This window comes from Callithrix jacchus, chromosome 6 (assembly GCF_049354715.1).
Source record: "Callithrix jacchus isolate 240 chromosome 6, calJac240_pri, whole genome shotgun sequence".
Taxonomy (NCBI): Eukaryota; Metazoa; Chordata; class Mammalia; order Primates; family Cebidae; genus Callithrix; species Callithrix jacchus.
The window spans coordinates 146,206,924-146,222,826 of record NC_133507.1 but is presented as its reverse complement, the minus strand read 5'-3'; the positions used below and the strand labels follow the sequence as shown (position 1 = coordinate 146,222,826).

The following is a 15,903-nucleotide window of genomic DNA, read 5'->3' as shown; positions in this document are numbered from 1 at the left end:
TCTCCCCATCAGGACCCACTTGAGGCAGTCTGTCCCTTAGCAGTGCTGGAGCACTGTGCTGGGAGATCCACTGCTCTCTTCATAGCCGGCAGGTCTGAAGTCTGCTGAAGCTGCACCCACAGCTGCCCCTTCCTCCAGGTGCTCTGTCACAGGGAGACAGGAGTTTTATTTATAAGCCCCTGACTCAGGATGCTGCCTTTCTTTCAGAGATGCCCTGCCCAGAGAGGAGGAATCTAGAGAGGCAGTCTGGCTACAGTGGCTTTGCTGTGCTTTGGTGGATTCCACCCATTTTGAACTTCCTGGCAGCTTTGTTTACACTGTGAGGGGAAAACAACTCAAGCCTCAGTAATGGCCGACACCCCCCTCTTCCCCACCTCCCCAAGCTCAAGTGTCCGAGGTCAACTTCAGGCTGCTGTGATGGCACTGAGAATTTCAAGCCAGTATATCTTAGCTAGCTGGGTTCCGTTGGGGTGGGACCCACTGAGCAAGACCATTTGATTCCCTGGCTTCAGCCCCTTTGCAGAGGAGTGAATGGTTCTCTGTCTCGCTGGGGCAGATGCCACTGGGATATGAAAAAAAAAACTAAAGCTAAGCTTGGTGTCTGCCCAAACAGCCACCCAGTTTTGTGCTAGAAACTCAGGGCCCTGGTGTAGGCACACGAGGGAATCTCCTGGTCTGCGGGTTGCAGAAACCATGGGAAAAGCACAGTATCTGGGCCACATGGCACAGTTCCTCAGGGCTTCCCTTGGCTAGAGGAGGGAGTTCCCTGGCCTCTTGTGCTTCCCTGGTGAGGCAGCTCCCCACCTTGCTTCTGCTCGCGTCTTGTGGGCTGCACCCACTGTCTAGAGGCAGCTCCCCAGCTTGCTTCTGTTCGCCCCTTGTGAGCTGCATCCACTGTCTAACCAGTCCCATTGAGATGAACCATGAACCTCAATTGGAAATGCAGAAATCACCCGCCTTCTGCGTTGGTCTCGCAGGAGCTGCACTGGAGCTGTTCCTATTCGGCCATCTTGCCAGATCTCAAATTTGTCATTTCTAAAAACTCAATTTAATTGTTTTTTCTATTTGTGGGAGTGGGAGGAGGGTAGTATTAAGACCTCATTTCCATGGCATTACATCAAATACAGAATTCCACATAAATGCAAAAATGTAAATATAAGTACAAATCTATACAAGTAATAAAAGAAAATATAGAATATTTTGGTAACCTTAACATGAGAAATATCTTTTAAAAAATGTATTACAAAAATAACAAAAAGATTAACAGATTTAACCACATAAGAAGTGATAACATCTTTATGATGAGATACTTTAAGTTAAACATAGAGACTAGGAGAAATTATTTACAACAGCTGAAAACCATGATCTTTAAAGAGCATCAGTAAATCAATACGAAGACAAACAATTGAGGATAAAAACATGCAAGGAGCATAGACAGAGAAAGCACAGAAGACTACAAATATCCTGTAAATATAAAAATATTTTTTCTGGTTGTGGTCATGAAAAGTACAAATTAAAATAATGAGATTTCAGTTTTAGCCCAACATGTGAGCAAAAGAAAAAGAAAATCTGGTGTTGAAGAGGGCGTGGGGGAGTGGATATTCATATACTGTTGTTGTGGGGGGTTAAATTATTAAGCAACTTGAAAGGCAGTTGGTTAGTATTTATCAAATATTTTAAAATATATGTATTATTTGAGACAGGGTCTCAGTCTTTCTCAGGCTGGAGTGCAGTGGTATGATCATGTCTCACTGCAACCTTGACCTCTCAGGTTCAAGTCATCCTCCCACCTTAGCCTCATGAGTAGCTGGGAATACAGGCTAATTTTTAAATGTTTTGTAGAGAGCAGATTTTGCTATGTTGACCAGACTGATTTTGAATTCTTGGGCTCAAGTGATTTTCCCTCCTTGCCCTTCCAAACTGCTGGGGTTACAGGTGTGAGCAACCATGCCTGGCACAAATATAAAATATTTATATTTTATATAAAACTTTGAGGAAGCAAGTGCATTTCTAGAAGTATGCTTTGGGAAAATAGGCTTTTGTGCTCAAAGTCAGAAATGCATGTATCAACAGAACATTGGGTCCAGTCTCAATCTTCACTTGTGTCATGATAGAACAGTACCATGGAATCCCTTGTAGCTTTAATCTCTTTGCTATCAGGGAAAAATCTGAAGAAATTATTAGAAAAACTCATGTTATGATCTCATCCAACACTAATACTGGTGTATATAGGTGAATTTGTTCACGTATGTTCATGTATATGCATATACTTGTATTCACATATATAATATAGATGAATAGGAAAAGGCAGAGCAAGGATGAATAGTAATAGTAAAGACAGGCATTCTTATCTTGTTCCTAACTCTAATAGAAAGGTGTCTAGTATACTAACTACTGCTATGCTAACTCTCTCATTTTACACACACACACACACACACGCACGCACACACAACCTTACGACTTCAGGGGCATTTCATTCTATTCTTAGACTGCTAAGAATTCCCCACCATAAGGTTTGAGGACTGACTTTCATAAAATACTTTTGGTAATAGTTACCTCTGGGAATGATCTGTAATTTTAAAATATCACCCAAGAAGGTATTTCTGGTTCATTGAATATGATTAAGCAGTAACTGAAGTATGTAAATAAATCACGTTTAGCATGTATGTAATAACATCTCCATTCTAATAGTACCTATTTAATTTTCTGGGATTAACATTTATAGTATTAGAAATGTCTAAAGTAAGTAGATATAACCAGAGATGATTATTTGAAGAAAATGAGTATGTGTAAACACTGAAAATCACATTTCCCTGAATCCTTGCTTACCTAACAGCTTTTTAGAAGAGAACTGTTGCTCAAAGACTTGCCTAGAGAGAATGACCCTCCAGATCAGTTACTCATATAATCTGAATATTATATGAGTCATTCTGCCCACTCTTCCTAAGTTGCTTTTCAGAAAGACTGCTGTATACAGTATATCAAAGCAGTAAATCCTAGTGTGAAGACTTGTATTCAATCACTTATCACTATAGACATGTAGAGACTAAATCATACAACTGTAGATTTTTCTTGCTGTCCCACTGACAACAGAATAGTGAATTTAAAAATGCACAGCATTCTTTCCTGAGCTGCTCTCTCTCCCCTAGTATACATTTTATTCATACCATAATATGCAGAAAAGATTATCACTTGAACCTCAAAACAGAGCTTGTTTTTTGTGTTAATGTTAATTTCCAGGTTTTGGGTTTGGTTTTTTTTTGTTTGATTTGTTTTCTTCATTTGGTCATAGAAGCAAATACATATGGTCAGTTTGGATGGGTAAATTTTAATTGTATGGTGGAAGGCCTGAGCTCAGGCTTACCTTCCTTTTTTCTGTGAAATAAATTACTAAGCAGAAGAGTAGTATGGATAAACTTGGATGGAAGTTTGTAAAATATTTCTAAAATAGCAACTATATGTTGGTTAACACTTATTTTTACCTAAATGTTAAAACAGGTTCCTGATAACTCTGTGGGGTGACATTTTTAGACTAGCCATTGTGTCTCCTGAAACAAAAATGTATGTGTCTTTTTAATATTTTTTTAGCTTGAATCATGCTTTCCTCAGTTGGTTCAAAAAATGAGATTTTAGTAATGTGTCATAATATTCAGAGAATTCTTTTTTGTGCATTATTTAATGGAATTCTTTTTAGCTACTTGGTCAGTTTACTTGCTAATTAACTAATTAACTTTAATCTTTCAAAAAGTCTAATTATGTCAATCTGATGAAATTTCAGGAAATTCAGCAAGAGACAGATATCCCTGAAAGAGAGCTTGTTAGAGCCCTACAGTCCCTCGCCTGTGGTAAACCAACACAGCGGGTTCTTACAAAAGAACCCAAATCAAAGGAAATAGAAAATGGTCATATATTTACAGTTAATGACCAATTCACATCCAAACTACACAGAGTCAAGATTCAAACAGGTATCTGGAATTATATTTTTCCTCTGAAAAAATTATATCTTTTTCTCTTTAGAAAAAAAAAAATCTTATCTGTTGGATTTCTGTCTTTAAAAATATTCCTTTTCTCGTGCTGCGTGATACTTAGACTTAAGAAAGAAAGCAGCTTTTATTGATAAGTATTTGTATCAAAATGCATTTGAATCCAAGTACAATAAGCATTTTAAGAACCAGTTCATAGTGTTTTTCAACAATAGAATACAATTTATGAACATATTAGTACTTAAAATTGTTTCTAACTGGTTAACTAGTCAGTGGAAGTCTATTTTTAAAGCGGATTTAGAGGTTTTTCGGAATTGGGAGACCTAGATAAAAGTTTGATCCTTGGATGTTGTTATTTACATTTTGACAAATATTTTTTGTTTCAAAATCTTAAAAACCATATCATCCTTAATTTAAAAACATAAAAATGATGCTGATGTGAATGATTTTTTAATAAAGGCTTTTAAGTTGATAATGAAAATTCTATTCATTAAATATTTAACATAATATAAAATGCTTGTTTTCTGTGTATTTAAAGGGGAAAAAAAGGCACTCCACCCTTGCTGATGTTTAAAACTAATTTTTTGCCACTTGGCTTCAAAACCAGTATTAGATAGGCTTCCTAGTACTAATATATCCATTACAGCCAAATATGTGTACAATAAAACAGTATCCTAAGATAAATAACCTTTTAAATGACTGTGATTTGCTGATTATAAAAATGTTATTTATATTATACATTATGATAGTTTGTCAATATATAATTGATTACCAGAATACATGGATTCTAGAGCTTTGTGTACACTTAAAATTTTTTTTTTTTTTTTTCATTTTAATCTTTTTGTTTTGTATGTATGCTTCGTAGAGCAGAGTAGTGTCTTTGGCAAGGCTTTGCCTCCTTTGTCCTATGGTTGTAAACTATTTCATTGTAATCTGCATTAGCCAAGATTGGTCCATGTCTTGACATAAATATAGAGACTGAAACAAAACTGTGCTAGCGAGTGTCATGGAATAAAATTTCTTTTTCTTCCAATTGCAAGACATAACTACTTTATACATTTGGGCAGATACAGGTTTTGGATTTTAGGGCTCATTTCTATCTTAGAATTGGAGGAAAATATTTATCTGAATTACCTTACCCACCCTGCTATACCCTAAATAAGTAACAGTCTTTGTTATCTAAGATTCTGTCATGCCCAGCAATAATAATATCAGGTGTTAGTGTTATGTTTAAAAAAAAAAAAAAGTCTTCATAGATTTTTAGATTTTTAAGTGTGCACACTTACATGCATGTATGTATCTGAAATATGTGTATGTAGTGTTTTAGGTATGATCAAAATAGAAATATGTATGCTGGAGAATTTGACTAGAGGAGCTTAAAAATTGTTTTCAGCAATAAAATTCTATAAAACGGTGGGTTTTTTTTCCTTGGGAATTTTTTTTTTTTTTTTTGAGACAGAGTTTCGCTCTTGTTACCCAGGCTGGAGTGCAATAGTGTGATCTCAGCTCACTGCAACCTCTGCCTCCCGGGTTCAGGCAATTCTCCTGCCTCAGCCTCCTGAGTAGCTGGGATTACAGGCACGCACCACCATGCTCAGCTAATTTTGTGTATTTTTAGTAGAGACGGGGTTTCACCATGTTGACCAGGATGGTCTTGATCTCTTGACCTCGTGATCCACCCACCTCAGCCTCCCAAAGTTCTGGGATTACAGGCTTGAGCCACTGGGGAACAGTTTTTAAATGACCTTGGCTCTTAATTGTAATTTAAGTTAAAATTTTCTTTTTGGTGGTAAGTATTGTGACCACATTGATTTTATTGAATTGTCAAAGGCTCAGTAATGTAACCAAATATTCAGAGACTCTGACTTTACCTATTTATGCTGCTTCTACTGTAGCCAGCAATAAAAGTTCAAGCAAAGAAGTTAAAGGAATTACTAAAATAACACAGCCTTTGAAAAGAATTAAATTATAATCTGGAGGGTATTTCCAGAGTTGGCAGTCTTTACCATCACCACCTGACTTTCTCAAATTCCGCCTCCCAGCATGCATATAGGTCATACATAGGCACATGCACAGCAGCATCTTCTGCTGCAGTCTTCCTTAAGTGAGGAATATTTTGTTAGGCTCCAGAGTGAGCCCCTCCCCTCACATTAAAAAAAAAAAACTCATTTTGTATCATCAGCACAATTGGCACATCTGTCTTTTTCCAGCAGGTATTCAAAAAAACACTTAGATGACCAAATCCAGATGAGCCAAAGGTATTCTTTAAACGGTTACTTCTTTTTTCTCTGCAACTTTGTATTTTTTATTTTCAAATCCACAAAAAAAGTGAAAAACACTATACTGAACACCAGTATAGCTGTGACCTATGTTTGCCAGTCATTAGTATTTTGTCTTCCTCTCTGCCTCCCTCCCCGTGTATGTTTGTATGTTTGCTGCAGCATTTGAAGTTACTTTACAAACATCTCAACAGTTTCCCCCTAAAAAACTTTAGCACACATCTGATATATCACATCAAAGAAAATTAATTCGATACCATCTATTTACCACCCATATTCCCTCTGTTGTCTCAGAAATTTCATTCATATCTTGCTGTTTGGACCCATGATTCCATCAGGATTCCCACATTACATTTAATTTTTATGTCTTTTTTAAATTCCGTTCAATTGAAACCAGTACCCCTATCTTTTTTTTTCATGACATCAACTTCTAAGGAAAAACGTCAATATTAATAGACTGTTTTAATCAATTTTTTTTTTTTTTTTACTAAGATACTGATTATCTTACACTTGGGAAATGACACTGAAAGCAGTATTTTTAGCCAAAGGATTCTAATTAGAAACAGCTGAATGGATTTGCACACCAGAATGATCTTCTAAATTGTACAATCTGCTGTCTCGTGGCTATCTATGCCCATGCCTCAGTCAGCAATGACCCATGTGCTGCTTTGCAGTTTCACAATTTCTACCTCCAGAAACTTCACATCTATCTCCTTTTGATGAACAAATAAAAAATCAGTTTTCTTTTTCTGCTGTTTGATTTAGAAAAGAGTTGTAGGAGAAGAGAACTTCTATGTTTAATCCCTTAGCAGTTGCTTTGAAGACTATAGGGAAGAATAGAGTAAGACCCTAAACGTTGGAATCTGGTGTGAAGTTGTGATGTAAAAAGTGTAATAAAATAAAAAAATTTGTTAGATAACAGAACTCTAGGAAGGTTTTTGGCAAGGAGATTTTAGGAACTGACATTCTAGTGGTACTTTTAGATTATTTATTTCACTGACTGAATCTTGGCAATGCATACTCTTATTTCCTCATAAAGCCTTAAAGATTACATTTTGAGTTAGTAATCTTTCCCTATAAAGCCTTAGAGCTACATTTTGAGTTAGTAAGACAACAGATATTCACCTGTGATACTTCTAGTGAGTTTTAATTGGGAGCCATGGTAATAAAATATCAGTTGACCTCTGACAGTCATAAGCAATGAAAATTATTTACTGGTAGTTTTACTAAAGATTTCTAGCTACTATTTTTCTTCCAGGTAAGAAATTATATTCTGCATAAGAACAAAATATTATCTCAGGAAAGTTAAATTCCTCATTTTTGAAAAAGGATAATTTAGTATTCAAGTAAGCATTAAATAAGACACTTTTTGAAAGTGTACTTGAATTGATAAGTGTGTGTATTCAGAGGCAGAAATTGGTCTTTCTCTGTGGATTACACTGAATTATATTAAACTTGCTTATAAACCAATTTTTGAAAATACATTTATGGTAAATGTGTTTATTTCTATTTTAGTTGCTGCCAAACAAGGTGAATCCGACCCAGAGAGGAAAGAAACAAGACAGAAAGTAGATGACGACAGAAAACATGAGATAGAAGCTGCTATAGTGCGAATAATGAAATCTAGAAAGAAGATGCAGCACAATGTTCTAGTAGCAGAGGTGCGGACTCTTCACAACTGGGCTAATATAGAAAAAGCAGTAACATTATTAACAAAATGATTCTATTCAACTAGTTTTAAAAACAATTTTACTATTAGGAAATTCTATTGATGTAACACTTAATGAAAGGTATGGCACTCAGTAATTAAACATAGTGATACACCCAAATTATGTGCACACTTTAGGAACTAATGTGTTTGTAATGAAAATGACAGAATATTGTCACATGAGGTATTAAGAAAAAATTTTCACTGCTATTTTTAATACCTTTGTGTAAAGAAACTAGTAACTACTAACCATTCATTGAGTGCTTTCATTTTACAAATTGGGAATCTAAGGAGGGGAAGACATCTTAGGAGGCCATTAAAACAGGTGAGAGAGATCAGGCACTGTGGCTTACGCCTGTAATTTCAGCACTGTGAGAGGCCGAGGATTCCAGCCTGGCCAACAGAGTGAAACCCCGTCTCTACTAAAAATACAAAAAAAGCCGAGCATGGTGGCGGGCGCCTGTAATCTCAGCTACTTGGGAGGCTGAGGCAAGACAATTGCTTGAACCTGGGGGGCGGAGGTTGCAGTGAGCCGAGATTGTGCCACTGCATTCCAGCCTGTTGACAGAGCTAGACTCCATCTCAAAAAAAAAAAAAATTGGTGGGAGAGGATTAGGACCTGGGTAAAGTATTGGTAAAAGATAGAAAGCTGAATCAAGATAATTGGAAAGTAGAATTGACAGGCTTTATTGATTGATAATGGGAAGTGAAAGGGAGAAGTTAAAGACATCTCCTAGATTTCTGGCTTGAATGAGTAGCTAGAGATTGGTTTCTTAACCAAAAAGCAAAGGGTAATGTAATGTGCCGCTGTGGTCCAGAAGTCACTTTAATACTGTTTTGTACTAGTTGACTTTATTGTATATTGGCACTTCCAGGGGCAGGTGGAGGTCAATAGACACATGAGGGCTACAGTTGCATTGGGAATTAGCTGTATGAGAATGCAGTTAAAACCACAAGAAAGAACCATAGGATAGACTCCTCCCTCATCATTTTAGGAACAGTGAGTGTAAACTCTTCAGAGCACTGGTTTTCAGTGCCGTTCTTGGAGCAGCTGCATCAGCATCACTTGGGAATTCCTGAGAAACACAGATTCTTAGGTTCCACCAGAGCCTGAGAATTTAATCAGAAACTCTGGGGATAGGGCCCAACAGTCTGGTTTTTTAACACGAGCTGTAGTTGATTCTGATGTTTTTTCAAATTTGAGAACACTGCTTTGGAAGGAAAAGGAAACAAAATACAGTGCCCTATGACAAGGGAAGAGAATTACAAAGAGTGAGTGGTAATATCAAAAATCATGGAAAAGCCAAGTTGAATAAACACTTACTTTGGCAATTATGTGACAGGTTAGCTTTCTCAGACATTTTCACTGAACTGGTAAAAGTGGCTGTCCAGTGGTAGTGCCTTGAGAAGGAAGTGGAAGTGGAAGACACCAAGAGTGGCTTATTCTTTGAGGTATTGGCTCAAGGGAAAGGGCAGAGAGAGCAGTATTAGGATTCAGTGTTGAGCTGAAGGGTTTGGGCCTTTTCCCCCAAAATTTGGGAAGATAGCATGCTTATATTCTAAGAATAAGGAGGGGATCCTTAAAAATAAATGGAAAAAAAATGAGATGAAAGGATAATACCACATTATAGAAAAGGAAAAGTGAGGATCGTATAGAGAGTATGGTGATGGTAGATGTACTGACAGATGTTACTGAACATGCCTCTTCTGAGAACCCAGGGCAGGGTGTGGGGATGTGTGCTAAGCAAGGTTTTGTGTGAGTATAGATAAATGTACATGTGCTAGGGTGGGAATTTGAAGAACTTGGAATTAAAATGGCTTCTTTTCTCTATGTAAAACCTGATTAGAGGTTATGGTGTAGGACTGGGTTGAGGAGTTTAAGGGGATTGTCAGAAATTTAAAATACCTGTCAAAGAATGGTGCTCAAGAACTTCTGAACTTTGTAACACTATAAATTTGTGTTACTAGTCTACACCAGAGATTGGCAGATATTTTTGTAAATGGCCAGTTGTAGCATGAAAGCAGCTATAGGTAATACATAAATACATGTGACTTGCAATGGCTCACGATTGTAATCCCAGCACTTTGGGAGGCAAAGGTGGGTGGATCACCTGAGATCCAGGAGTTCAAGGCCAGCCTGACCAACACAGAGAAATCCTATCTCTACTAAAAACACAAAAAATTAGCTGGGTGTGGTTATGGGTGTCTGTAATCCAAACTACTTGGGAGACTGAGGCAGGAGAATCACTTGAACCCGGGAGGCAGAGGTTGCAGTGAGTTAAGATCCCACCATTGCACTCCAGCCTAGGCAGCAGAGCGAGACTCTGTCTCAAAAAAATAAATAATAAAATAAATGCATGTGACTGTGTTTCAGTAAAATTTTACAGAACAGGTAGTGGACTGTATTTGGCCAGTGACTGTAGTTTGCTGACTCCTGGTGTACAGAGATGGTGTAAGAACTACAGCTTTACTCAGCAAAGAGCTCTGTGGCAGGTTAATAGTGATATACATATAGAATATAGGTTTAATCAAATAGTGTTTATGGGATAGGACCAAAAGAATCAGGGAGTAGAAGGTCCTGTTGAGAGCGCAGCTGAAGTGATCTTGAATGCAGTTTAGGCCCAGTAAGCAGGGAGAGAGAGCAAGTCAATGGGAGCTGTTAATAGGCTGGAAGAAAAGGGCAAAGGGTGGGAGATCTCAGGTGGTGAGTTGAGAGCCAGTTTCTTGATACTGGAGTGGTAATCCTGGAAGGGTGATAAATTGTAGTTGCAGAGTGAAGTGCTGACTTTTCAGATTTCAAAGAATTACCAATCTCTTGTGGCTTTGGGAAATGAACTGATCAACAAAAGTAAAAGCAAAGCTGGTTCATGGATGGATGGATTAGTGGAAAGAACATGGACTTTGAGGTCAGAAGGGTTTAGAGTCATTTCTGCTGGCTCTGTTACTTACTGCTTGGTCATGTCAGTTTTCTTCTCTGGCTTATTTTCCTTATTTGTAAAATGAGACATGCAGAATGACTGATGAATAGTGCATAGTCAGACTATAACTGCTGCTTTACTGTTAACTATTTTATTATTACTTATAGCACAGTACTTGGAATCCTGATAGTAGTTGAAGAAAAGAACAACAGAAGCACCAACTGGATTGCGCATTATTCTAAGGCATTACGTCTGTTAACACATTTAGTGTACATAACAATGGGCCAGGGTCCCAGAGCTAGTAGTGGTAGAGCTGAGTTTATCCAGGTACTCTTGAGTCCGAGTTTGTGTTTTTAAATACATAGGCTACCCAAGTTCTGTGAGTTGCGAGTGTAACCCAGAAGTCAGTAGATAACAGCATCAGAACAGTTATAAGTAGTATATACTCACACTGACATAATTCCAACTAATTCAACTCTTCAACTGCTGTTCACTTGAGCATTCACATTCTGGTTTGAGGAAGTGTGTTGTAACCATACGTGTTACATTTTCAGACAGAACCTTTTTAGAGTTTCTGTGCTTTTAGCTTTGGTAATCCAGTTAGTAAAGTTCAGTGTCTGAGTGTTAAAATGACATACCAGTTCTGCTCAAAGATAGGAATTTTTATGTGTTTATATAAAAATGCTATCTATTTTCTTTTTTAGGTAACTCAGCAGTTGAAGGCTCGATTCTTACCAAGTCCAGTTGTTATTAAGAAACGTATTGAAGGACTTATTGAGAGAGAATATTTGGCACGAACACCTGAGGATCGCAAAGTATACACATATGTAGCATAAAATGCGTTCAGAAATTTGATTTATTCTTGGACTGTACTCTTCGCATGGACTGGGAAGTTCTTTTAAATCATTAAATATTAAGACGACCATCTCTTCTATTAAATTACAGTACATGTTCTAGACCATTCAGATCAAGCCTTTACTCCCTTTGAGAGTTTTCAACATCAATTGATTGAGCTTCAGGCTTTACAACGTTTATCCCTGTAGAGATCATCTTTACAGTTCCTCGGGAAAATGTGAATGTGCTGCGTTTTGTTTTCTTTACTGTATGAAAACAGGAAAAAAAAAAATAAAACAAAAATTTAGACAATACAGCTCATTAAAATAAAATTGTTGGATTTCATTTCCCCAGGTCTTCAGTGTTGATGTAAACGTGTTTTTGTAGTGTTGCTTAGCACTTTGCGCATTGTGTAAGTTGGGTAACAAAAATGGCAAAAGAGATGCAGAATTCCCAGTGATCGTGCTCTGAAGACATTTCTTTAGCTAGTCTTATTTAATTTAAAGGTTCGATAAATATACAAAGACCCAAGCATACACTTTGAGCATGCTGTAATCTACCACTTGCACTTACTAATCTTCTAGCCTTATGACCAGGAACCTTTGTTTTGGGCTCAAGTACACATCCTGATTTGATTTTTCCCTATTGTAATTTGAGATTTCCCAAATTAAGTCTTATAATGATTAGATTTTGTTCTGAGTTATTTCTAGAGAAAGAAAATATTTTAGTATGTATAAATTGTAAAATAATTTTTTTGCTTGTTGTACTCACTGCTAATAGTGGATTGTATAGGGTGGTGTGGTGGTGTTTTTATTTCATTTATTGTAGACAAAAATAAATGAATTTAGTATACACATACCCACTAATTCAATTATGTCAGAGCACAAAGTTGGCAGCTGGTTATATTTAATTCAGCCCCTCTGAAAAGCACATACAGTCTGTACTTTGTTTATGAGTATCTTAGGCCCTCCGTGCCCCCAAATATATATTTTGGTGAAACTGTGGTGCACTATTAATTTTCTGTTACAAAATGCAGTCTAAAGATGCAATAAATATGATGACCTTGATAGTTTTAATGAAATACTCAATTCCTGCAGCTAACTGTGTTTCGGAAAGTGATTAAGCAATATTTCTCAAACCTGATGATTCTTGGATATTTAGCTATTGTCCTCCAAAGAGTCATCATTTCACGTTTTCAAAGATGTGCTTTGTGCTGAGGATAATTGTCAGATATCCTGTGCTTCCAGAGTATTTTTATCTTCAGTTTTATTTTTGTTTCATTTTGTTTTCATAAGACAATGTTTCAGATATGTAATGGGGCAAACCACTATAGATTTCTGTTGGATAGAAAAATGAAATGTTACTAATAAGTTTAAATTGACCCTTCAATGACTATCAGTACTGTTGATATACTAAATAGAATGTATGTCTCAGAAGATGATTTCTGTTTAAATTTATGGTCAAGTTACAACAACTGAATTCTAATATGGATTAAAAACTCCACGTAAATATTTTTCCCCATGCGTCTTGGGTTATAATTTTCCTTTTAGACTTGCAAATATGCTTTTATTGCAATTTTGTGTACTGTAGAATTGCAAGCCTTGTGCTCTTAATCTCTACATTTTCCACTTCCACATGATGCAATTAAGATGCTAATCAAAAATATTGTGAACATTATTCTCAGGACACTTTTACCGTACTTGAGCAGTAGTAAGTCAGGTGTGACATGGAAAGCTAAGCGTTTCACCTTCTGATTTTCACATAATTGGAAATTTTCTATAATGGTAAGGTGTTTATAGGAAATTAATGGTATTTTGGGTTTGAGAATTTTTTTAATGCTTTAATTTCCCAATTAAACGATACTTAACACCTGAGAAAACAGGACAACTCAGATTGTAAAGTTAGTAAATATGAATGATATAAAAATTGTATTCAAAATCTCCTAAGTGAAACATTAAAACAAACATTAGTGCTATTTTAAGCCAGTAAAAGTAAAATCGATGTTACTATGTGAAGTGTGGCTGTACAAATCAGATCTAGAGTTTAGAGACATACTTGTTAATTTTGGAGCACAGGTTTGATATTTACGCTTCTAAATATATTAGAACACATTTCTGAATTGCAGTTGAGTTGAATGGCTGGGGAATGCTGGTGGTGTGGTGGTGCACTGAAAAAATAGGTCACACAAAACATTTACGTGTTTGACCTCATAAGTATTATTTTAGGTCATAAAGCTTATAAAAAATACATTTAACATTGCTTTCTTTTTAGCAAGAGGTCTTGGAAACGTTTATGTGCTTCATAAGTATTATTTTAGGTCATAAAGCTTATAACAAAATACATTTAACATTGCTTTCTTTTTAGCAAGAGGTCATGGATGCTGTTTTTTTTTCTCAGTTTTTAATGCTTTAATTTGAAAGAAAAATGCATCCAAACCATTTCATCCTGTCAGTACGAGAAATTTTGGTGATTTATTAGAAGAGTTTTAAGGAGGGTGGATATGTAGTTTTTCAACTGCAAAAATGATATAATCTTTGTTCAGTAATTGTTAAAGCTGCCTTCATCATGAAATCCAGGACAGTGTTTATTTTGAATTGCTACATTATTTAAAGACTGAAAATTCGTTGCAATTAGGGAACACACACCCTCACAAAATAAAAAGTGGTTGTGATTGCAAGGATTCTTTATGTCAGTGAATTTAAAAAGGGAATGGGGGAGGGGATGCATGCCTTTCTAAAGGATATGTCAGAGTCACCTTTGTAACATTGTAATTACAGACATGTACTACTCTCAAACCCCCCACATGCTGATCATATGCTTTCTTGCTAAGAATAATTCTTGTAGTGAAACACTGTTGATATTTTGTTCACCAGCCTGTTTTGGGTAGCAGGAAAGGCTTAGAACCAACGATTTTAAGATTATGCCTGCATCTCTAGAAGACTAGCACACTGGTATCATCTTGGGCTTCTAAATATTTAATTCCTCAATTTGGAAAACAGTTTTAATGTTTACGGTTTAAAATACTCATTTTCAATACTGACTAGTATTAAAGGATTTTTATCTTTGTCTACTGTAACTTAAGACTTCTATAGAATAACTTTTTTTTTTTATAAAGTATGTGGTGTATTGTCTCAATCTTGAAAGCTGCTACATAGCAATTGTAGGTCGTGTATTTTACTTTATGTTGCTGAGTGTTTTACATTCTATAAATATGAATGTTAAAACATTTCAGGTCAGCAAAATTAGTAGAAATCATTTCTAGTCCCCAAAGCAGAAATAATTAGAATTGTTAATAACATGTAACTGCTTACCATGTGCCCCATACTGTTCTGAATGTATTATGTATATTCATTTAGTTGTCACATTGGCTTTATGTGAGAGAAACATTATTATACCAGTGTTGTCCAAGGTTACTAGTAGGAAATGGCAGAGGCAGGAGTTGGAGCTAGTTAATCCTATCCATATTCCATAGTACAAATTGACATGATTTTCCATATTAAGTTTTCACTTATTTTGTACCTCATTCACATGAATAGTAATGTGGCAAACTAGAGCTAATACGTAAAGCATTGCAGTGTGGCATTTTGCATATTTCTTTTAGCTTTGCTGATAAATTTTGGTAGGAAGGAAAACACGGAAGGTGATGTCTGCTACTCTGGGATGTGTCCATTGAAAAGAAAATAGGCGCTTTGTCTCCCACAAGTGTAGAGAAAGTTTTACGTAAGTTGGTGCCACAGATAGGTGTGTAACTTAAATTCAAATCTACAGTTTTTAAAAAATGTTTTCCTTTGAGTGCCTTTCTTATGTCAAATTGCTGGAAGGAAGAGGAAACGTAAGAATGGCGAATAATTTAACAGGTAATGATACAGAGATTGGCCATCAGACTAGCTCTCAGGAGAAAAACAACTAGGATGTCTTGAAACCTTGTGTATTTAATCTTAGAAATGGCAAATCTGTAAGCGTGTCATATAAGTAATTTGATCCTTGGTTTTAGGGTCCAAGTTGACCTCAAGTGAGCCATGCAAAAATAGCTTTAAAATTAAACATGAGGAGCCCAAAGTAAACTTGTGTATTTTTTAGTAACAATGAAATTGTCAAATTTAGAGATTTTAATAGGACAGTTCAACTAATAAACTTTATTGCATACAAGATTCATTTCAATGTGGGAAAATTAAAATTCT

General features: G+C 36.1%; 1 protein-coding gene across 3 annotated transcripts in view; it reads left to right on the top strand.

Annotated features, from left to right (window-relative positions):
• Positions 1–12,067, top strand: part of CUL3 (cullin 3) — a 103,918-nt gene extending 91,851 nt beyond the window's left edge. For all 3 annotated transcript variants that reach the window (XM_054257989.2, XM_002749841.7, XM_054257988.2), the window contains 3 exons: positions 3,779–3,965; positions 7,778–7,923; positions 11,593–12,067. In XM_054257989.2, coding sequence (XP_054113964.1) covers positions 3,779–3,965; positions 7,778–7,923; positions 11,593–11,724 — 465 coding nt within the window. In that variant the 3' untranslated portion in view covers positions 11,725–12,067. The remainder of the gene's footprint in view (positions 1–3,778; positions 3,966–7,777; positions 7,924–11,592) is intronic.
• Positions 12,068–15,903: the final 3,836 nt, after the last annotated feature.